Source organism: Natator depressus, chromosome 11 (genome assembly GCF_965152275.1).
Source record: "Natator depressus isolate rNatDep1 chromosome 11, rNatDep2.hap1, whole genome shotgun sequence".
NCBI lineage: Eukaryota > Metazoa > Chordata > Testudines > Cheloniidae > Natator > Natator depressus.
Window position 1 is genome coordinate 21,295,117 of NC_134244.1, and position 23,719 is coordinate 21,318,835.

General features: G+C 38.0%; 1 protein-coding gene across 1 annotated transcript in view; it reads right to left on the bottom strand.

Annotated features, from left to right (window-relative positions):
• LRP1B (LDL receptor related protein 1B) overlaps window positions 1-23,719 on the bottom strand; it is a 1,292,938-nt gene that overhangs the window by 320,801 nt on the left and 948,418 nt on the right. Inside the window, exons 42-43 of the mRNA XM_074967293.1 lie at window positions 12,805-12,994; window positions 11,341-11,545 (exon numbers count right to left, since the gene is read on the bottom strand). Of these exons, the coding sequence (XP_074823394.1) occupies window positions 11,341-11,545; window positions 12,805-12,994 (395 nt within the window). The remainder of the gene's footprint in view (window positions 1-11,340; window positions 11,546-12,804; window positions 12,995-23,719) is intronic.

A 23,719-nucleotide genomic window follows, 5' to 3' on the forward strand; every position in this document is an offset into this window, starting at 1 on the left:
AAGAGACAGGGCAGGGGCTGGAGCAGCACGCAGCTGCACAGGACACCAGGAAATTTGGTGCCCCAAATTTCCTGGTGCCCTATGCAGCTGTGTACTTTGGGTATGGGTAAGGACGGCCCTGCTTCCCACTGCCTTGCTTTGCAGGCCGTCCTGAGGTGAAAACCCCATGCCTGTTCCCAGGGGCTGCGCACTCACTTCTACAGCAGGGGCTGTACCCAGGAGAAACTGCTTCCCTTGCACTGCAGTGGGACTGCCCTGCCTTTCATTTAGCAACAGCTTCTATCAGAGGTTTCCAAACTGTGGGGCATACTCCCCTAGGCATGTTCAGAGGGGATGAGTGACAATGCCAGGCACCTCAGGCCAGCCCCACCCGGTGGGGTTTGAGGATGGAGCGTCACCAGGGTTGCCAACTTTCTCATGGCACAAAACCGTACACCCTATCCCTGTCCCTTCCCCAAGACCCCACATCCCCCTCCCTCGGTGGCTCTCTCTCCCCCACCCTCACTCACTTTCACTGGGCTGGGGCAGGGGTTTGGGGTGTGGGAGCGGATGAGGGCACTAACTGGGGGTGCAGGCTCCAGGCTGGGGCCATAAATGCAGGATTCAGAGTGTGGGAGGGGGCTAGGGTGTGGGAGGGGCTGAGGGCTCTGGGATGGGGGTGCTGGCTCTGACCAGAGCCATCAGGGTCCCTTTTCAAAAGGGTGTTCTGGTCGAAAGCCAGACACCTGGTCACCCTAAGCATCATCCTCCACCCCCTGAGTCACCTCTGCAGGCCACCCTGCCTGTCTGGGTTAGGGGGTGGCACAACCAAAAATTGTAACTCAAGGGGGCCACCACATGGGGCTGGCCTGAGTCACCCGATGTCACCACTCACCCCCACCCTGAATGTTCCTCTGTTCCCCCCTAGAGGGGCGTTTCCTAGAGTTTTAAAACATCTGTTCTAAATCCAGAGGTGATGTGTGGGGTTGTAATGTGCCCCTCCAGAACCTTTAAACTGTGCTCCCCTCACGATCAACAGTTTCATGTCACCTCTGTACACTGTGTTTAAAAAGAGGACCCTCTAAAATTAAGGCCAAACTGAATATCCAAGACGGGAATATCAAAGATAAGGAATGCTTGGGAAATAAGAAAAAAGTATGAGAACACAGACAGAATAAAAGCAGGGGAATGAAAGAACACACACAAAAAAGTTAGGAGAGAAATTTCAATATGAAATGGGGGGGGGGAAACAGCAGAAATAAAATGAACTGTAAAAAGGCAGATAATCATCAGGGGTCACTGATATTTACTTTTTAAAAAATTACTTTAAAACATGCTAATTCTGCATGTAGTTAATGCATGCAACCACAAGTTATTATATTACTTTTATCCAACCCTCAACTTCTGTTTGTTTCACTAGGTTTTTTTCACCCCTTAAACTTTAAGCTCTTTGAAACTTTTACTTGCTCTTGTTTGTACAATCCTAGCACAATAGGACTTTTATTCTGATTTAGGCCCCTGGATACTACTCCAGTGCAAATAATAAACATTAATAAGGAAATGTATACAAAGTGTGAACTGTGGCTTCCCACCCATACATATAAATCAAATAGCTAGGTAAGCAAATGAAGTACAAATAAGCAATTAAAAAAAATTACCTTTAGAAAAAGATTTCGAAATTCCGAGACCCTGAGCAAGGTACGATTCAACACTGGGAACAGTGGCAGAATCTGGCCCAAAGGGATCATTTTAGAACATGAATTAAAAATATTCTTTTTCCAAATAACACAGCTATCATTTGTGATTTGCAATTTTTATCTTGTGAGAGCGGAAAATGTCCAATATTATTTCTGTACTGATTATTTCGGTCTTTACATTTAAGTGAAGCAGCATATTGTGACACCTAAGCTCTATTTTATCATTTTTATTGCAATAAACAAAGAATTAATAACTTTTTCAAAATATATTTTAACAATTAATTCAAAACATCTTGAAATATTTTGTATAATAACAGGCATATTGTGTTCTTTTGCTCCGAGCTCTTATCTTTTTCTGCAGATTATTTTAGCTTAACTGTCAGTGGAGAACAATAGTGTTGTCATGTCTATCCAGAGATGAAATCTTTTAAGAAATAGCTAAGATTAGCCCTTTTAAAAATGCATATGATATTTTTGCAAAGAAATCCACATGTACAAAAAAAAGGTCTAAAATATACATGGCCTGAGAGCCAGGAGCTGCTGTGTTCTAATCCCAGATCTGACACTGATAGGCAGTGTCAAAATATAAAGGGAAGGGTAAACACCTTTAAATCCCTCCTGGCCAGAGGAAAAACCCTTTCACCTGTAAAGGGGTAAGAAGCTAGGATAACCTCGCTGGCACCTGACCAAAATGACCAATGAGGAGACAAGATACTTTCAAAGCTGGAGGGGGTGGGGGAGAGAAACAAAGGGTTCTCTCTATCTGTGTGATGCTTTTGCCGGGAACAGAAAAGGAATGGAGTCTTAGAACTTAGTAAGTAATCTAGCTAGATATGTGTTAGATTCTGTTTTGTTTAAATGGCTGATAAAATAGCTGTGCTGAATGGAATGTATATTCCTGTTTATGTGTCTTTTTGTAACTTAAGGTTTTGCCTTGAGGGATTCTCTATGTTTTGAATCTGATTACCCTGTAAGGTATTTACCATCCTGATTTTACAGAGGTAATTCTTTTATTTTTTCTTCTATTAAAATTCTTCTTCTAAGAACCTGATTGCTTTTTTCATTGTTCTTAAGATCCAAGGGTTGGGTCTGTGTTAACCTATGCAAATTGGTGAGGATTTTTATCAAGCCTTCCCCAGGAAAGGGGGTGTAGGGTTTGGGGAGAAAGACGTTTCCAAGCGGGCTCTTTCCCGATTATATACTTGTTAGACGCTTGGTGGTGGCAGCAAAAAAAGTCCAAGGGCAAAAGGTAAAATAATTTGTACCTTGGGGAAATTTTAACCTAAGCTGGTAAAAATAAGCTTAGGGGGTTTTCGTGCTGGTCCCCACATCTGTACCCTAGAGTTCAGAGTGGGGAAGGAACCTTGACAGGCAGTCTGAAAAATGTGGATAATAATGACCTTCCTGCCTAGGTATAGCTCCTCTTTACCCGGTTTTACTAAACATTTTCTTCTGTTTTAAAAGATATTATTGGTAGAATCTTTCAAAACAGAAGAAACTTCTGAACAATCACAGTAAACTATCTATTTGTGCAATTATACTAAGGTCTGTATCACATCCATTATGGAGGAACATAAAACTGAACATTTTTTTAATCTAGGAATTCCTAGACCCGTGACTGATTCTTATTACAGTAATCTCAATCATTTTGCACTTGCACTTCCCTGTCTGTTTGTTGAAACCACTTGACCATTGTCATATGCTTAAGACCAAATACAGCAAATAAATCAGTTCAGAAAACCCCCCATGCTTGCACAGAGCCATATGGAAATCAGTAAGGGTCCACCCAAGAGGTGTCAATGAGATAGTCCCTATCCCAAGGAGTGTACAAACTTCAGCAAATCAAGTCCTCAGTCCCTGACTGGGGCCTTTAGGGACTAAAGCAGTACAAATAAACAAACATATCATTCAAATGCTCCAGTCAGCAACATATTGCTGTGTCATTAAAGGCCCCCAAACAGTGATTAGTGTCCCGTTGTACTTGGCACTGTATAAGAAAACAACACAAAGACCTTCCTGTGCCACAGAAAACCCATAATCTAATATTTTACACTGTACAAAATATGGGAATAAATAGATGACTGAAGGGTGAGGATATGATTGAGGCAGCAGTAAAGCTCAGAACATTTCTTACTCATTTAATTTCCTTGCTTCTTTCACTCTGTCCCACCCTTCTGTGATACATGGGATGTGCCTCCTCTCTGCAGATACTGGAGGTGGTTCAGTGCTGTTCCTAGGCACTTAGCCAGGCCTCCTTGTGTACCCCGCCAGAAGACTCATTCAATTATATATAATAATAATTCTCAACAGGACATTATTAGAGCAGCAACTAACTAAATAATTATGCAACTGCATGTAAAACTGCTCCTACCACCTCTATTACTGACTGAGGAATAAAAACAAAATAAATTTCCCATGCTTAATAACATCATCCTGGGGTAGCAGACTTGTCGGAGACACTGTTAGCAGAAGGGAAATTACCTAATAAATATTTCACTCTGCAGCCCTGCATCTCCCACAGTTCTTAGGCACATTGGAAGTAGTGAGCAATGTAATCAGATAGGGAGGGAAGAAGAAAAAAAATAAAACACAAAATGTATCCTTTCAGAAATTTATTTTGGGACTACCTCATCCAGTACCTTCTTACCTAAGGATGCCTCTGCAGTGGAATGGAAACATACTCTGTAGAGTTTGATAAATGTACTGTATGAGGATCACGATGCTGCTCTGCAAATTTTCTCAAATGAGGCTCAAGCACAACCCACAAAGCCACTAGGGACCTTGTAGAGGGAGCCCAGATTCCCTCTGGGAACATTTTCTTGATATTTTGTGTGCCATCTGTAGCAAGATTTTAACATCTTGTTTGCAGCAACTTTGAGGCTCTGTGGCCCTGGCATTTTGGATGGAATGAGACTAACAGAATACGATAGGCAAGTGTCCACTACATGCTGGAGATTTCGCTCTAGAGAGCTACAAACATCTATTTATGCCACAACCTTTCCAATGACTGCTGATGACCGAGACAAGGACAAGAGAGCTATCTCCTCAAAAGCATGAAACAGAACAAAAAACAAAACAAAACAAAACACACACACACACATACACACCTTGGGCAGAAATGTTTCTGGAGTTCTAAGGACAACATTTTCCTCAAGAGAAGTGCAGCAGATTCTCATATAGACAGAAGTGCTAATTCTGAATCCCTGCATTTCGAAGGAAATGACAACTAGAAAAGCAGTCTGTGGGCTTGTCTAATTTAGCCATTATGATTGACCTTGACATCTAAAGATCCTCAGTTGAGGAATACAATGTATGGACACAAAGAATACTGCTAGGGCTGGTACCTATCTTTCTATGGTGGTTGGTTGTAAGACTCCATCCAAATCATCCTGGATAAACTTTAGTGTAACTGGGATTGCCAGATGTGCTCCGCGTAAATATAATTTTCTGGTTGAGTTCTGTCTGGGTATCAAAAGTGAATCAATGAGGCTAACAGAAAACCCTTCATGATTTCCATTTCTCTTTGAATACTCAGGCTAACTGCATGTGGTCCAGGTCCAGATGAATAAAGAGTTCCTCTTTCAGGAGATCTAGTCTATTCTGCAAGTGCAGTGGAGGTTCCTTAGCTGTTTCTATCAAGTCCAAAAAATCTCTCTGCTGGGGAGTGAAGGACTAGCAGGATGATCCTCAGTGCTCTTTGCTTCTTCTATTTCACAAATCTTTTTACATGTGCACAAGATTCTCTCTGCCTGGGACATTAATTCCATTACTTGTAAGAGATGTTTCAACCTCTGGTTACTTCCTGATTGTGGGAAGGATATGAATTCATGCTTCAGATCATAATTCAACCTCTAACCAATAAGGTTTAGGAGGAAAATTTTTCTGTGGGCAGATTATTGCCTAATTGCCTGCTACAGGGTTCCAGGAACCTCCTCCAGAGTGGCTAGTACTAGTCACTGTCAGAGACAGCAAACTGGCCACTGGTGTTAATTTTCATGTTCTTGTTCAGACTCACCCAATAGTATTGCTTAATGAACCAAAAGTATATGTTGTCTGAGCTTGTGGGAAATCATATGGCACAAACTGTGAATTTGAGAAAGTCGATGCTTTCCTTTTTCTGGGTGAGGGCCCATGATCCCTAAGTTATCTCTTCTTCTTGGTATGCAACCCAACTAGAAATGCTTGTTTCCACAGTGAGTATGCAAGGGTGAAGAATGAACACTAGATTGGCATTCAGCACTTTCCTTATACTTATCTACCCCACAAAAGAATATTCAGACTTGATTTGGGAATTACATCTGATTTTGCATTGCAATCTGGTGATAGGAATGAGATATAAAATAAAAGCAAAAATTAAAATACTATTATCTGTTACCCTAATAAATACAAAGCATATTTAGATTTTTTAAGCAATTAAGATATTCCTTACCAATATAAATACCAAGTTAGATCCATAACCCAGTTTTACATTATGCTATAAAATAAAAATATCCCAGCCACTTATTATATTTTAATCTATATAAGTAAAATAATAACTGTGTGGACTTGTATTATACTGTGACTACACTCTCTTAAAATAGTGTAATAAAATAGATTATGACTTTGAGTTTGATGAAAACATTAAACACATGAATAGGCTTGTTAATTTTCAGTATTAGCAAGTAAGATATATGGAATGGAAAGCTATGTTTCACTTTTCAAAACTAAAACTATGTCTAAGCATGTTCACAGAACCTCGTTAGGAAGAAATTGTGCTGTGCGTAGCTTCAACAGTATCACTCCTATTTCCCAGAGATTTCCTTCATCAGTGGATATAGCAGATTCATCTCTTCACATTTTCATATGACTCTGTCATTGTCATCTACTAAGGTTTCCATACAGAAAGTCCCACTCCCATTATAGAACCCTGCCATTCAGATGGCTATAAGCACCTAGTCTAAGCACTGAGTCTTTACCACAATGCTGGTGGTAGTCATAGCCAAGTCCTGGCTGCAGAGGAGGCACCTGGACCTGTTCATGCATGAATTTTAGTAAGATCCCAAACCACAGGAGCAGAACAATGTCATGAAGATTAAAATCCTAGAGATGAAGCAGGACCACAATTTTGAGGTGCTGAACCTACAGTGAGTCTAATGAAGAGTTCCCTTCTTCCCACAAGGCAGATAGCTCACTTGGGAGTGGGCTTAGACATTTTAATAGGTGAGATTCCACATGAGGCATCTCCAGAGGTTTCTGATAAAGTTACAGAACAATCCCAAACTGAACTCAGGATTAGGGTCCTAGTGTCAAGCCAGGAGTTGAGGTTGCTGAAAGAACAAATGAGTCTGAGGAGCATATTCATCCTCCAGATCCTGAGGTGCGCATGATGGATGCCAGTCTTCAGGGATGGGGATCACACTGGGGAAAAGAACAGCATCGGAGATTGTGGGACCATATCATGCAACCACAAAAAAAGGGAAAACAAGAAAAGAAAAGAAACAAAGCACCAACTTTCTATAGCTCAAACAGTCAAGTCTGCCTTCAAAATGTCCAAAGTTACATCAAAAGTGACCACATATTAGTCCAGTCCAATGTCCCCATCACTGAGAAATTTATCTCAATAATCAGGGGTGGGAAACTCAAGTCACAGTACTCTATTCACAGATGATGGAGATAATTTCCTGGGCAAATATAAACTTAGCTTCCATCAGAGTGGTTCATATAAAGGGAACGCTAAAACAAATGGTGGCCTAGTTCAGCAGGCAATCCATAGAGACATCAGAATGGAACCTGAACCAGCAGGTATTCAGCCTAATAACAAACAGATTCAGCCACCTGAAAGTGGACCTGTTTGGCTATTACAGGCACAGAAAAGCTAGACCAGTATTTTCTCTAATGGTAGTAAATATTCTTCTGGCTTCTTTCAGCTATAAAGAGGTATTCCTCTATTTGGTTACAATTCAGCACATAGTTCAAGAATCCCAGACACCCAAGCATTCCAATTATCCTAATCTTGCTCCACAAAGGTTTGGACACGGAATTTTGACGCAGCACTTTAGCATATCAGGTTTCTGCCCTCAGGAGTGTCCTATATGGAAAATCCTCTGGCTCCTTAGTTTCAAGATTTCTAAGGGCTGTTAGGCTAACACTCTTCCCCCAAAGTGAGATTGGCTCTTAGTCCTTCAAGTGCTTACAGTTCCCCTTTGAACCTTTGACATCTGTCACTCCCTTTAACTTGTCCTTCAAAACTTGTTGCCATCACCTTAGCTAGGGGAGTTTCAGAGATTGCAGCATTATCCATGCAACTCCATACTGAATTTTCTATAAGGATAAAGTAGTTTTCATAGAGTCCTTTGAACCAAAAGTCAACAAATTTCATGTTTCAAAGAAAATAATCAGTTCTTCAGGGAAATAAAAGTACACTCTACAAGATCCCTAGGAGGTCGAGGCGGGGCTGCCTCATATAGCCAGGGGTGGAGCTATTGGTACAAAGCAAAAGTGCAGCCTCCTACGAGTACTGCTAGGCAAAATTCTCCAACTCTGGTGCACTGGGCATGCACATACCTACGTGGAATACATGGCTGCATCTGTTTGAAGAAATACAAAATAAGGCTGTGCAAGAACCACTAGCAAAATTAAAGTTCTGACACAACTATTGTCACCAAGAACCTATAGTGGTTTGAGGTTTATTTGCTGTTCTCATTTCAAGCAAAAGTTAGTCGCACTTCCTTAATTTAAATTAAATTCAAAAGAGGAAATTTTGACTGAATTAAGACTGCAGATTGTCCCTAGTTAAACATTTAGAAAGAAAATGTATTTCTGTAGAGATTTAACAGTAAAATAAAAAAAGTGTTCTGTAGCACTTTCATGAACGCTAAAAATTCTACAATAAATGCTGTCATATGAACCATATGACATTAATGTTGGGCAGTGCTGGAAATGAGGAGGAGGGTATAGGTGATGATACCAAACCTCTACACCTCACTACTTCTGCCAGCTGTAAACTGGAAAAAGCTGGAGCATACCATAACTTCTGAGGGGTACACAAACACTTACTTTCCAATTCAAGCACTTCTGGTGGGGCTAGGCTCACCTTTAATATCCCAGAAAAAAATGTATATAATATATAAGATACAGAACTAACTAAAAAATAAACTATGGACAGGTCACCCACTCTTATTCATGCTGAGTAGTTCCTGATTCAACTAATAGTTCCACTGAAACTAATGCCAGTGCTCATGGAGGAAAAGAGTAATAAAGAGTAATAAAATTGAGCCCTATGTTAATACAACATTAGGGTGAGATATTTAAACACAAAAGATTTTAGAAAATGCAAAAAATAAGGTTTTCACAGTAACATTATGTACATGGGAGCCCCAATCTTGGTCTGTGTCCTAGCTGTGCTGAGCACAACTTGGGATGGGAAATGCAAGTTCCTGAGGTAAAGTAGAGTACATCTCTCAATGCTCTGCTCAATGCTGGTTATCCACTGTCTACCCACAACCAGGGATTACTGGGTGCAGTGATGCCACAGACACAAGTATGCTAGGTTCTGTGAGTCTTCTCCATCTCTCTCCACCCGCAGACTTTCTGGATACTTTGCACCTCCAGAGAAGCATAAGGAAAACTGAAAGGGGGCCAAGTTCTGGTATAGGATAGATATACTGTATATCTAAATAGTCTAATTAATAAACAAAAATATGTGTGCATTGTAGCTGAGTTAATGTTACCAGGAGAAATTTAGAGCTTTTGCATTTCCATGAACATTTAGTTTTGAAATATGTAAAGTTACGTGTTACAATAACAAAAGCGGATTTTTATGGGGGGCAGAGGGTGTTTGTTTTGCAGGGAGATTGCATTCAAATCTTTTCTTATTTTCTAAGGAAATGGAAAGATGCAGCTGTCCATTTATGCTAGTCTGCAAGTGGTCCAAACTAGGACTGGAGCACATGGCTCATTGAAACAAATTGGGTGGCAGGGAGGAGAGAGTTCCCACTCTTATTGTTATTGTTTAGCTGCTGCTTTTGTCTTCAAAACTGGATTCACGAGGCAGCGTGTCTGAAAAAGCAACACATGAAGGCAACATAAAAAGATAGAAATATAATTTGCATTTTTGGAAGACTGCTGTGTGTTTTAATGACACATTTACATTTCTCATTTGCACTGTGATGTAACAACAAACATCAGGCTCTGTTAAAATATTAGCAGATACCTAGACCCATGTGATATTTCAATACTTATAATATTTTAATTTAAAATTTTCTGCAAACCTAGCAGTCTATTACACAGTAAGGACTATTTCCAGACAGTTAGTTTGAGGTATGCTTTCTTTTATCTCTCCCTCCACCTCCACCCCCACTCCCACCCCACTCATTTCTGAAGTCTCTCTGGGTCAGAAATACCATAAAAGATGAAAAGGGATTTTTTTTTCAATCTCCAATAAATGTAAAACAGCTAAATGGACTTTTCCTCAATATTTCTAAAAAAAAAACAAAACAACTTCATGCAGCAGCCAAATGAGTCAAGTTACAGTCAACTTTCTACATAACCTAACTGTAACTTATAATAGACATATCAGAATGAGAAGTGATATATAGCACTGTATTTTAGGAAATCAGCCATTGTGCTTTAGCAGAGGTATGTTTTGCTTGTTTCATTGTATTTACATATAAAAATAATGCCTTTTAAACATAGAATCTGAAACATGAAAACCTAAATTTAAAATAATCCATGCATACATGATTTGGATAATGACACAGAGAGTACACCTATAAAGTCTGTGGATGGTACCAAGTTGGGAGGGGTTTCAAGCACTTTGGAGGACAGGATTAGAATTAGGGTTAGGGTTAGGGAGGGAATAATCAACAGCACATATACAAAATGAGAAAGGACTACCTCAGAAGGAGTACTGCAGAAAAGGATCTGGGGCTACAATGGATCACAAACTAAATATGAGTCAACAATGTAATACTGTTGCAAACAAAGCAGACATCATTCTGGGATGTATTAGCAGAGAGTTGTAAGCAAGACATGAGAAAATTCGTCCTCTCTATTCAGCACTGATGAGTCTAGAGGAGAGCAATCAAAATGACTAAATGTCTAGACAACATGATCTATGAGGAAAGATTGGAAAAATTGCGTTTGTTTAGTTTGGAGAAGAGAAGACTAAGTGGGGGCATGATAACAGTCTTCAAGTATGTAAAAGGTTGTTAGAAAGAGGAGAGTGATAAATTGTTCTCCTTAACCACTGAGGACATGATGAGAAGTAATGGGCTTAAATTGCAGCAAAGAAGATTTAGGTTACACATTACGAAAATCTTCCGAACGGGAAGGGTAGTTAAGCATGGGAACAAATTATCTAGGGAACTGTGGAATCTCTGTCATCAGAGGTTTTTAAAAACATATTAGAAAAACACCTGTCACAGATGGTCTAGATGATACTTAGTCCTGCCTAAAAGTACAGGGGACTGGACTAGATTTATCGAGGTCCCTTCCAGTCCTATATTTCTATGATTCAATTTAGCCATTTTGTTCACGAATAAAAACTAATGGAGAATTACTGATTCATCAATCTACAGGCAGATACATAAGATCCTGATTTGGTAAATCTAAACTTTGGCTGTTTTAGAGAGACTACCCCAAAAGTACATATTCCATATATCAATATTTTTGTTTGTTTACTTACATATCTCTGTGACCCATCATATTCACACCTCTCTATTTTTCCCAGGCTGCCATCTGAAAAGTAGAGTTTCTCTGCACTGTGATCAATGGTAAGTCCATTTGGTGTGAGGATATCAGTACTGATAATAACCTGTGCATTTTTCCCAGAAAGGGTAGCTCTCATGATGCTTGGATGCTGCTCATTCCAGTTAGTCCAAAACATTAAACTGTATTAACATCAAAATAATAATAAAAAGCTGTAAGCTAACCTTGTCTTTATTTTACTTCCTATGTTAATTCCACTTATAAGTTAAGAATATGAAAAACATGTACCTTCAAATATAGTTATAGTTTATATAGTATTTCCAATTAAATTATAATAAAAATCAATTATTGCAGTTTATTCTGTTTTAATGAGTGCTCTGGCATTCTTTTGGTCTAATATTTTAAGTAGTGCACCTTTCTCCAAGTTATGAGAATCAATTATTTCTAACAAAGGATAACAAGTATGACAGTCAATAATTTTCAAATTATAGTAGATCCTTGACTCAAATGCAAGCATGGACTTTGTCTTCCCACAAATCTTTTGAGTTTTTATCCTCAAATCTGTCACCTGTTTTTTTCTAAACCAGGGAAAATCCATCTATACAAGGCCCTCCCCAGGTCACTTATGCCCTGTAGTGAAGCTGTGAGAGACATGCTACATGGAGAGTAGATGCAGAAATACTGCAAATGGGGTCTGCTTACACAGACTTTAGTGGATGATGTATATTTCACAACAAGAACATACCTCCCAATTTACATAAAGTTACTTCAGAATCTATGCTACGTTACTGACTGAAATGACATGTTTGGCTGTTTAGGTTCTAATGTGCCATAAGAGAAATTCAATGAGAGAGAGAGAGAGAGAGAGAGAGAGAGAGAGAGAGAGAGAGAGAGAGAGACTTGACTCTCAATGGTACATGTCCTCCTAAGACACAGCAATTTTTTAAAATTCTACCTTTACAAGTGTAAATTTAGGCACCCATTTGCCCTTTGACTAGGTCATTTGCATGGACACATACACTAGTAAGACAAGAAATTGAAGTTTTATTTTAAGACTGTAAAATATTTGTATTTCCAGCTTTTACTTAAGAAATTTGAACTGTATATTACAGAAGCGAACAGCTCAATGGAGAATACTTATCCTTTCTGTTCTACTGTAACTATTTCAGGCAGGTTTTCTTATTTTTTCAAACATCAGCTTGAAGGGTTTTTGGTGACGCATAGTACAAAAATATTTGAGCATGATCTAAAAGATTATTTGGATTAAATGAGACATTTTAGGATTTCTGGAAATGCTTTCAAAAATAAAAGCATGAAATTAGGCATTTGCCTGATCTTCAAAAGTGCTGAGTACCACAGTTTTCACTTACACGAATGGGAGACGGTCGATGCTCAGCACTTTTGAACATTCAAAAACCAGTAATATAGATGTGGTACATACTTTTGGCATTCATCAAGAGCTAATACATGTGGATGATCATCTTCAGACATTGTTATTACTGCCTCCCTGTTGAAAGCCCCTTGTCGTTTCTGGTCAACTGTATGTCTTGTGATAGATGATGTAGTAGAGCTGGTCCAATAGAGAGTATCCCAAGCTCTATGATAGGCAAGTCCTTCCACAGAACCTACATCTGATAAAGACAATTAGAAAGAAAATAAATTACTTCTTGCTATCAAAGAAAGGGATTTTTTTTCTAAATAGTACTTGTTGAGTAACACAGTGGTTCAGATATTTTAACTCTTCCCATTTCCCACTTTTTTTATTCCAGCGTCACACATTGAGATCCAGAGAGATTAAATGATGTATCTTAGGTCACACACAAAGTTTGTTGTGGAGCTGGGCTTGAAATCCAGATCTCTTGTGTCCCACTATAGTGTGTTAAACAGAAGATAATTTCCCCCCTGTACACAGTCATTCCTCTCTTATCTTACTAACTTTCAAACTAAAATTGTTGGCAGTATCTTTAAGCTTATATATATATAAGATATATATTTTCCAAGAAACACATTCTCCGTCCCAGATTTTAAAGTTTCCTATCACTCCGATGCAAACAAATGGTACAATGGGCGTTGGAGGTGATGGAACTGCAACAACACACCAGGGAAGGAAAATAAAGAATGGATTTATCTAACTTTCCATCTAACTCATAACATCCACAACAACAGGAAACTTCAGTTAAGTCCCTTCCTCTTCCCATTGTTTACTTATAACCTGATTTTAAGATTCACTGTGCACTCACAATTTCCATTGAAATCTATGGAGGACTTATAAAAATCAATCCATTAAACATTTCATTATCAGTTTAAAGAAAATAAAGTAAAACCATGGAAGAATAAGCAAATATCATCTGCAAATATTAAACTTATATGATACAGAACACCCGTGAACTGTTCAATCCATTATTATATTTTCAGTACAATACTGTCAGCCAATATTTTAAAAATTGGGACCTTTTATGCAACCAGTAGTCAAGTGAAAGTCTACAACTGACACTAAAGGCAGAGTAAGCTCACCTTTTTTGCTAATTATACTTATTATTAAACGGTATCTGAGTTCATATGTTATAAATGTAGATATCCATTTGCATTAATGAATGAATTCTTTTTTTTCAATGTTAACTGATTGTTTGTTTTCATATCTGAAAATGTTTAGAAAAACCTTCTGCATCAAAATACATTTTTTTAAACAAGCTACTGTACCGTGCTCTTTCATCCTACATGAAAAATATGAGGAAGAAACAAAAGCAAATTAAATTAATAGCCAGCTAAGGAATACCTTTAATGCTGTCAAGAAAAGATAAATTGTACACTACCGATTCCAATAAATAAAAGTGACACTGGCAGAAACTGGAGTAATTATTTCTTACTATTGTGTTCCCAATCACTAAGACAACATAACTGATACTCTGATTCTTTATCTATTTAGTGTTTAACACAAAAAACAGTTTTAGGCAGAAAGTTAGATGCAACATATTACATTTCTAGATTTTCCTTCAATGGCTCATTTTATAAAATGCAGTATTTATTAACTTGATTATTATTTTTTATATTTGGCATTGTAGAGGGTATTATTTTCATCCTGCAAGTAATATATAGAAAACAGACACTCACCAAAGTAAGTTCATTTACTTTATCTACAGTAGTTCATACACACAAGGCAACAAAAAAGTATTAGCTATGAATGTGTCACTTTCACTGATTCATTCAATATTTTTTCAAAAGTCTCCAGAGGTGATCCTGGCAATTACAGGCCAGAAAGCCTATCTCCAGTACCAGGCAAACTGGCTGAAACTCTAGTCAAGAACAGAATTATCAGACACAAAGATGAACACGATATATTGGGGGAAGAGTCATTGTGGCTTTTCTAAAGGGAAATCATGCCTCGCCAATCTATTAGAATTCTCTGAGGGTGTCAACAAGCATGTGGACAAGGAGGTCCAGTTGAGATAGTATACTTGGACTTTCAGAAAGCCTTTGACAAGGACCCATGTGAAAAAGCTCTTAAGCAAAGTAAGCAGTTATGAGATACTGGGGAAGGTCCTTTCATGGATCAGTAACTGGTTAAAAGACAGGAAACAAAGGATAAGTGAGAATAAATGGTCAGTTTTCGCAGTGGGGAGAGGTAAATAGCAGGGTCCTCCAAGGATCAATATTGTTCAACATATTCATAAATGATCCTGAAAAGGGAGTAAACAGTGAGGAAGCAAAGTCTGCTGATGATACAAAATTACTGAAGATAGTTAAGTGCAAAGTGGACTGTGAATAGTTACAAAGGGATCTCACAAAATTGAGTGACTGGGCAAGAATTTGACAAATGAAATTCAACGTTGATCAGTGCAAAGTAATGCACATTGGAAAACATAATCCCAACTATACATACAAAATGAGAAGGTCTAAGTCAGCTTTACCACTCAAGAAAGAGATGTTGCATCATTGTGGGTAGTTCTCCGAAAACATCTGCTCAACATATGCCACATCAGTCAAAAAAACTAACATAATGTTAGGAATCGTTAAGAAAGGGATAAATAATAAGAAACAACAATGTCATAATGTCACTATGTAAATCTATGGTTCACCCACACCCTGAATACTGCATGCAGTTTGCATCACTCCATGTCAAAAAAGACACATTAGAATTGGAAAAAGTACAGGGAATGGCAACAAAATTATCTAGGGTAGAGAATAGCTTCCATATGAGGAACGATTGAAAAGACTGGGACTGTTCAGCTTAGAAAGAGACAACTAAGGAGGGATATATGATAGAGGTCTATAATATCACAAATGGTGTGGAGCATGTGAATAAAGAAATGTTATTTACCGCTTTGCATAATATGAGAACCAGACGTTACCCATGGAAATTAATAGGCAGCAGGGTTAAAACAAGCATAAGGAAGTCCTTCTGCAAACAACACACCATCAACCTATGGAACTTGTTGCCTTCCCAGGGGATGTTGTGAAGGCCAAAATTATAATTGGGTTAAAAATAAAATAAGATCACTTCGTGGAGGATAGGTCCAGCAATGGCTATTTAGACAAGATGGCCATGAATGCAAGCTTAGAGCCATGTTCTGTCCCTAAACCTCCAAGTGCCAGAAGCTGGGACTGGATGACAGAGGATAGATCAGTTGATAATTGCCCTGTTATGTTAATTCCCTCTGAAGCATCTGACACTGGCCACTGCTGGAAACAGAATATTGGGCTAGATGAACCATTGGTCTAAGCAGTGTGGCCATTCTTATGTTCTTATTGATCTACTTTTCTAAAATTTCTCCCTCTGACTAGCTTTCTCAGAGCTTCTCCTAGCTAAACTTTCATGCCATGTCAGCAAGGAACCACTTATATCTCTATTGAGATAAGCATATGATATTCACTTATGGTCAATATATTTCCTTGGTTACTGCAGTACATAAAGAAGATATATGTTCAAGAGGCCTTTCATTTTCTTTTTATAAGGGATAGTGACCTCACAGAATACTTTATTACAATATGGTTCCAGCTTATGTATATGGATCTATTGAAGCAAATATTACAAAAAAGGATAATTAAAAGCCCATAATTTTGCTCCTCTGAAGATATATATATATAATTAAGATGGATTTTTACTCTTGGGTCTTAGCTGCCTAAAACAAGATAAGAAAAAAATCAATTCTAGCATATCTTGTTATTTGGCTTTCTAATAATGTCTCTACTACTCCTTCCAGATGGCTTGGACAGTCTTGTTTTATAGACTGGAGGAAGTGCAAGGGCTTTTAAGGAAACACTGGGATGTTGGTCCTGCCTACCTGACCTGACAGCCTGAAAAAAGATTTATTCCAAAGCTGTAGCAATTTAAAAAACAACAATATAATTGAAAATTCAACCCTCATGAGAGACAGGACTCAAACATTAGTGAAGACATTACTAGAAAAGAAAATTAGGAAGAAAGAAATTTTTTCATTCTTCTGAATAACTTCTCCACTAATCTTCACTGATTGAGACAGAATAATGCAGTAATAAAAAAGATGGAACAATGCAGGGGTGGATTTTAGGAGAAAAAGCCCTAAGAACAATCACAGGAACCCACAGGAAAGAGACTACTGATTGAAGCACCTTCCATCTAAAGGAGATGTCAGAATATACATGAAGGTTGGGCTTGCTTTTGGTGATTGGGTTTCTTGAGGTTGTATATGCTTTTCCTATAAAACAACAAATATGTCTGACAAATGAAGTGATAGAAGAATTTTTGTGTTTGTATTTTGAGTAAAAGAAAAAATGATATTTATTTCTGTACTGCTTATTTCAATTTAGTAGGATCCTCTCAAAAGCTATGCTCTCAGGTGTAAGTTGAGAGATTCTGGATACCAAAACAGGCCTTCAGACAAAAGGTTCTTCTTGGAGGTAGAGGCAGTTTAGGAAGTTGAATATCTAATGTCTCCCCAATCAGTTAAAAAAATTACTCTTTCTAAAATTTTGTTCTTTTCAATATATTGAAATTTCTCTGAATTTCAGACACAATTTCTGACCACTGGTTTGTGAGCATAGATTTTACCTCAAGAAAGGAAGGGACTTAACTATTGTTTTCTGTAAATCATTGATTTTGTGAATTAGACAGAAAGTAACATTTTGCACAGGTAATCCACAGCTAATTAAATTGCCCATTAAAGCTATAGGTAGCCAGTACCAAAGACAAAAGCCCGAGGGTTTCTCTACTTCATGACAGGGACCAGCCCTGAAGCCACCTTTGTTCCCTGCCCTACCCCCACAAAATCTAAGCAGACATGACAGTTCTGCGGCAACTCAGAATAGGGTCCTATGAATTTTGACATACAAAGATAAAATGCAGTACAAATATTTATCAAATAAATGTTATTCAAGTGTTAGAACAAAGACTCCTGGAAAGCTATGCCATGGTGCCATCTATGGAAATATGCAATCTATTTTAACATAAGACAAAGACTACAGTTGGTGAAAAAAATCTTACCATATTTGTAAAAGATATGATTTAAATGGCAAAGAACTTATGAGAGAGTGATGAGAATGTTTCATCTAAAGGAGGGCAGATTTCATACAGTTTTAACAGAAAAAAATGAAGGAAACATCAATATAAAGATGATACCAAGAGACCATTACTAGGGGGATTTTGAACAAAAAGATGATCAGAGGTGGAGGAAAAAAAAAACTCCTGAAGAAATTTCAGCAACAGAATCTCCTAGTAATATAGCCTGCAATAAAAGAACCTCCAGTGAAGTTTTTTTTTCAGCTAACCAATTTTAGGGAATTACCCACTAAAGACAACTCTCTTGAAGGAAGAAGCTCTCTTGAAATAACATCACAACATTAGGCAGTCAAAAGTTAAGCGGACAAAAAGCTCAGCTGACAAGTTTGTAGGTGAGAATTATATTTACATAAGTATCACAAAGGGAATTAGCGAAATCATTATATTTTGCTTCCCTCAATAATAATCAAGCACTAGCACCTGGAGGAATCTGATACGTTTGACTTAAAGACAAGAAACAGAAACTATTTATACTACAAAAATTGTCTCAGCTACAGATCAATATCAAACACATCAGGTGAACCTTATAAGTAGCACAGACTGTAGTCTACTGATACTTGAGTAATTTCCGTATTTGTCACCATGCACCTTTTGTTTCATCAGGTTTTTACCCATGAAATGGAATGCCCTCTCATGACAAGCATAAGGCACTCACACCTTTAAAAAGTTCAGTCCATTAAGTGCAAAATTACAGAGGAGGCTTTTTTAAGATAGTTACATGAGATCTGTGTTAATCAAGTATTGATAAAAATATTATTGATGTAAAATGCAGAGTATTTTTATTTGATAAGTGGTCAGTATTAAGTGAATGAATAAATATTAATTATTAAATTAGAATAAATGGAGTAAATTGTATATTTGTTGGTACTTTTTTTTTTAAGTACCAGCGAGTTAAATAAGTATGGATTGGATGAATGGTGGATAGAAAGCTGGCTAGATCATCAGGCTTAACTGGTAGTGACAACGGCTTGATATCTGGTTGGCAGCCAGTATCAACCAGACTGCCCCAGGGGTCGGTCCTGGGGCTGGTTTTGTTCAACATCTTCATTAATGATCTGGATGATGGGATGGATTGCACCCTCAGCAAGTTCACGGATGACTCTAAACTGGGGGGAAGAGGTAGATATGCTGGCGAGTAGGAATAGGATCCAGAGTGACTTAGAGAAATTGGAGGATTGGGCTAAAAGAAATCTGATCATGTTCAAGAAGGATAAGTGCAGAGTCCTGTACATAGGATGGAAGAATCCCATGCACTGCTTCAGGCGGGGACCAACTGGCTTAGCAGCAGTTCTGCAGAAAAGGGGATTACAGTGGACAAGAAGCTGGATATGAATCAACAATGTGCCCTGGTTGCCAAGAAGTCGAACGGCATATTGGGCAGCATTAGTAGAAGCGTTGCCAGCAGATCGAGGGAAGTGATTGTTCCCCTCTATTCAGCACTGGTGAGGCACATCTGGAGTACTGTGTCCAGTTTTGGGCCCCTACTACAGAAAGGATGGTGGACAAATTGGAGAGAGTCCAGTGGAGGGCAACAAAAATTATTAGGGGGCTAGGGCACATGACTTATGAGGAGAAGCTGAGGGAACTGGGCTTATTTAGTCTGCAGAAGAGAAGAGTGAGGGGGGATTTGATCGCAGCCTTCAACTACCAGAAGGGGCGGGGTTGCAAAGAGAATGGAGCTAGGCTGTTCTCAGTGATTGCAGATGACAGAACAAGGAGCAACGGTCTCAAGTTGTAGTGGGGGATGTCTAGGTTGGATATTAGGGAAAAGTATTTCATTGGAGGGTGGTGAAACATTGGAATGGGTTGTCGAGAGGTGGTGGAATCTCCATCATTAGAGGTTTTTAAGGCCTGGCTTCACAAGCCCTGGCTGGGATGATTTAGTTGGGGTTGGTCCTGCTTTGAGCAGGGGGTTGGATTAGATGACCTCCTGAGGTCTCTTTCAATCCTAGTCTTCTATAATTCTATGCTTATTCTTTCATCTTTAGGATACAGATAGCAGCCCAAAATTCAAGTAAGTCAATATTATAGTGACCCGGAGGTACTGCCAGTATCACATGGGGAGTCAGATTGTCTATGGATCAGCCAGGTCCCAAACCATTTAATGTTTTGCATATAAAAAGTAAAACCTTCAACTCCACTTTGAAATTATCAGGAACACTGGTGTTCTAATAATTAGCCACTACAAGACTGTAATGAATTTGTGCTATATTAATTTACCATACACATGTTAAGGATTATTCCATAGCACAACCATATTTTCTGTTGAAAGTAATTGATCAGTTATTCACTCATTTTGAAATATGCGAGAAAATATGTTGTTAGTTCAATGAACACTGCAATTTGGGGAGTCAAACCCAAAATCTTTCATATGATGAAAATCAGGGGATTTGTTGTTTACTATCAGTTTCATATATTCACACTACCTTATACTGTTTTGAGTTAGTAAAGCACACAGAAACTGGAAATGAAAAGAAATGCATTTGTTGCACTGACACATTAAATTAAAACATTGATGGCATTAGATGCCTGCAGCACTGGTTAAATTTATTCTACCCATGAAGCAACAGTTTATGATTTTCAAATGAATAGCACACTTAAACGAAGGGAACATTAATACAATATGATATTAATATACAAATCCTCACATTATTCACCTGCCACTGACATTCTGAATTAAATCAGTAATGGGGTGTATAACTGATTAAATATCTACACAACAGAAAGCAACAGCTTATGATTTACAAAGGCAATGGTAGAGTGATCACATCATTACGTTGCCAAACACCATCTATCACTTTTACTGAATTTAACGAAGATGGATTACATTCCCCAGATGAGATGCAACCTATAAATATTGTCATTCTGATCTTCATCTGACTTTCCTAGAGAACGGACAAGCAACAAATCAATTATTGAAGAACACCTATTAGGATCCCTTGTTATTCAGCATATGTGTGTGCGTGTGGGAGGGGAGAATATTGCTGAAACTATCTAATGACTAACTTCTGAGATTTGGTAATGCTTCTCACTATTTCTGAGCAAAGTAAGTTTCTAGCTCATTTCTTTTAATTTTAAAATTCTGCAGGAAGATTAAATTAAAAACATTACCAGTTTTTGTACTTTGACTAGGGCTGGGTTGGATCCACAAACCTTTTTGCATTAATTCCACCTTCTAAGCCACCTCAATTTGTTCAAACACACCTCAATTTGTTCAAACACACAGCAAATTGTAAGGCAGGAAACAATAATGTTCCACTATATAATGTAAAATATGGTTTTGTAAATACTGAAAGAGAGTAAATGTCATAACAACAACGAGCACAAATAGCACACTTACACCAAAACTTCTGGAGATGTTTTAAAAGTACCTACCATTAAGCACCTGCTTGAGTCCTTATTTACTGTACTCTCTCATTTGGCTTTCACAATTTACTTTTTTCGAAACAGTCTGTCAATTGCTTGAATGGCCCAATCACAGGAGATCAGACTGTTTTCTGATTATGCAAGCAGATTATTTTATTGTAATAGATAACAGGCAGTCACTATTTGATGTCTGAGGTGAAGATTATGCCTCAAAGGCAATACAACATCTGAGAGATGGCTTAAAATTTCACACATATTACCTATTTCACAATCAGAACTTTAATTCATTCTTTACCCTTCCATTATGCTCCTCAGGTAGCCATAAGGCAAGAAGTCATTCTTGGCAGAAAGTAAAATAATTAAGAGAGAACAATAAACTGTAATAAAAGAATGAATAGATAGCATTTTGTTTTTGAAACTAGAGGCTGATTTGATTGTTTAATTGCTTTTCTCACCAATGAGCTGCAAAATGAGCCCATCTTATTCAGAATATTTTTAAAACCCAGATTATCTCAAATTTGGCACAACCAAATTTAATTAGCATGTACTAACTACACCACTTTTGTTTTGCCTATGAAAAATTCAGGCAGACATGATGTCATACGGACTAAGTTTGTGTATGTGATTTCTAGAGCTATGTAATATGACACCATTTGATATGCCATGTTACATTAAAACTCCTTCAAATGCTGCTGTAGTAAACTTTCTGATCATACATAATAAACATAGCCTTCAGGGTTCTGCATAGCAACAACCGGCTTATTTTCAGTAGCTACACTTCATGTTACTTCAAGGAGTGAATAATTCTAAGACCCAGGAGAGCAACTTGTTCACAAATTCTGTATCTTTTATTCAGTGCAATCGTATTTAAGATAAATATATAAACACTGATGTGACAATGTCTCTTTTGGCACATGGCAAAAAAGAAAGTTAAAGGCTAAAGGCCAGTTTACCTATTTTTATTCATATAAAGGTGATGTTTTAACATAACCATAAAATATTTTATTGGCCAAATTATGCCTCTTCAGAGGCACTGATGTAAAAAATGGGGGAATGTACTGTACCATAGTGACAGTGCCTGGAGGGAATTGTACCTTTATAAGGTATGATACCTATACAGCCACTGGAGGAGCATGGTAAGAGGTTACTCTTGCTATATTTTTATTCCCCACAATTCTGATTCCTGGTATGTAAGAGAGGGTTAGGTCAACTAGTAGTACCAGCAGTGCTGACCAGATTCTACCCAAACATGGTTTCTCCTTGTACAGTGTGTTGAAGGGGAAGGGCAAACATTTCATTTACACTGTATTTGAACCATCAGGCTACTGATGATTTTGATGCTTTCTTCTCCTTTACTTTGGCATTATACAGTATAAGGAAGGCATTTTAATATGGATGGTTATCTTTTAGTTAGATTTTTAATTGCCCTGCATGTATATATCCTTTGCTACTCCTCTTTTAGACTGACTGAGTTAGGGCAGAAGGAAAGAACAACAATTTCTTGTGAGCAAAGCAAAGCAGAATTGATTTTAGGGATATATCAGGATTCAGGCAAAACAACCCCTTGTCTTCACAGCATGTATCATACTGACATTTCATATAAAGTGCTTAATGGTCAGATCAGAAGTAATGACCACTCTAAAATCAATCTAAATGGAAATTAAACAGATGCCATAGGCGAAGGGCCCAAAGAGTGGTCTTCTGAGAACTTCTCGGAGTAGACTCAACTTCATGGAACTACTCTGTATATCTTCTGAGAGTTGATTAGGGTTATTGTTTTGCAGGATTCTTTTAATATGGAGAATCAGGGAAATATTTTTAGGATTGTCTATTTTTATAAATGGTTGCAATGATAATGCTTAACACTGCAAAAAGATGTCGAAGGCCTAGAAGTATGACATCTTGGATAAATGCTAATAGGTGACAAATTTCAGCTGATCTGGATTTAATTTCATTTTCTCAGCTCTAGTGACTAAATCTGGCCCAGATTCTAGTTCTCATATGCAGTAGAGCTTTTCCTCAGTGCTATCATGCTAAGTACTATTGTTTCCTTTTACCAGCAGTATGCTAAATCAACACAGTCTTGGCTCTAGATGGATAAGGAATCCTTGTACTAATGGGTGATTCAAGTTGCGGAAGTGAAGCCAGAATTTGCAAGGCCAGAATGGAATCACTAGGATTACTTGTGCCTTATCCTGGTTAATTTTCCCCAGAGTCTGTGACAGCAGAGGAAAAGGATTCAGGATTCCTGAAGATCAGGCTTGGGACAGTACAATTTCCTTCAATCTGATGACTTTTACTCTCTCTTTGACTGTCTCTTAGATGAAAGACACTTTTTGACCTTCCTTATAAGCATGGCTTTATTCAGCAACACTTCACAAAGTTTTCTTCTTGAAGACACCATCAGGTACTTTGCCGAATCAGGTACTTTCTTCTGCTTGATCAAAGGTGTCCA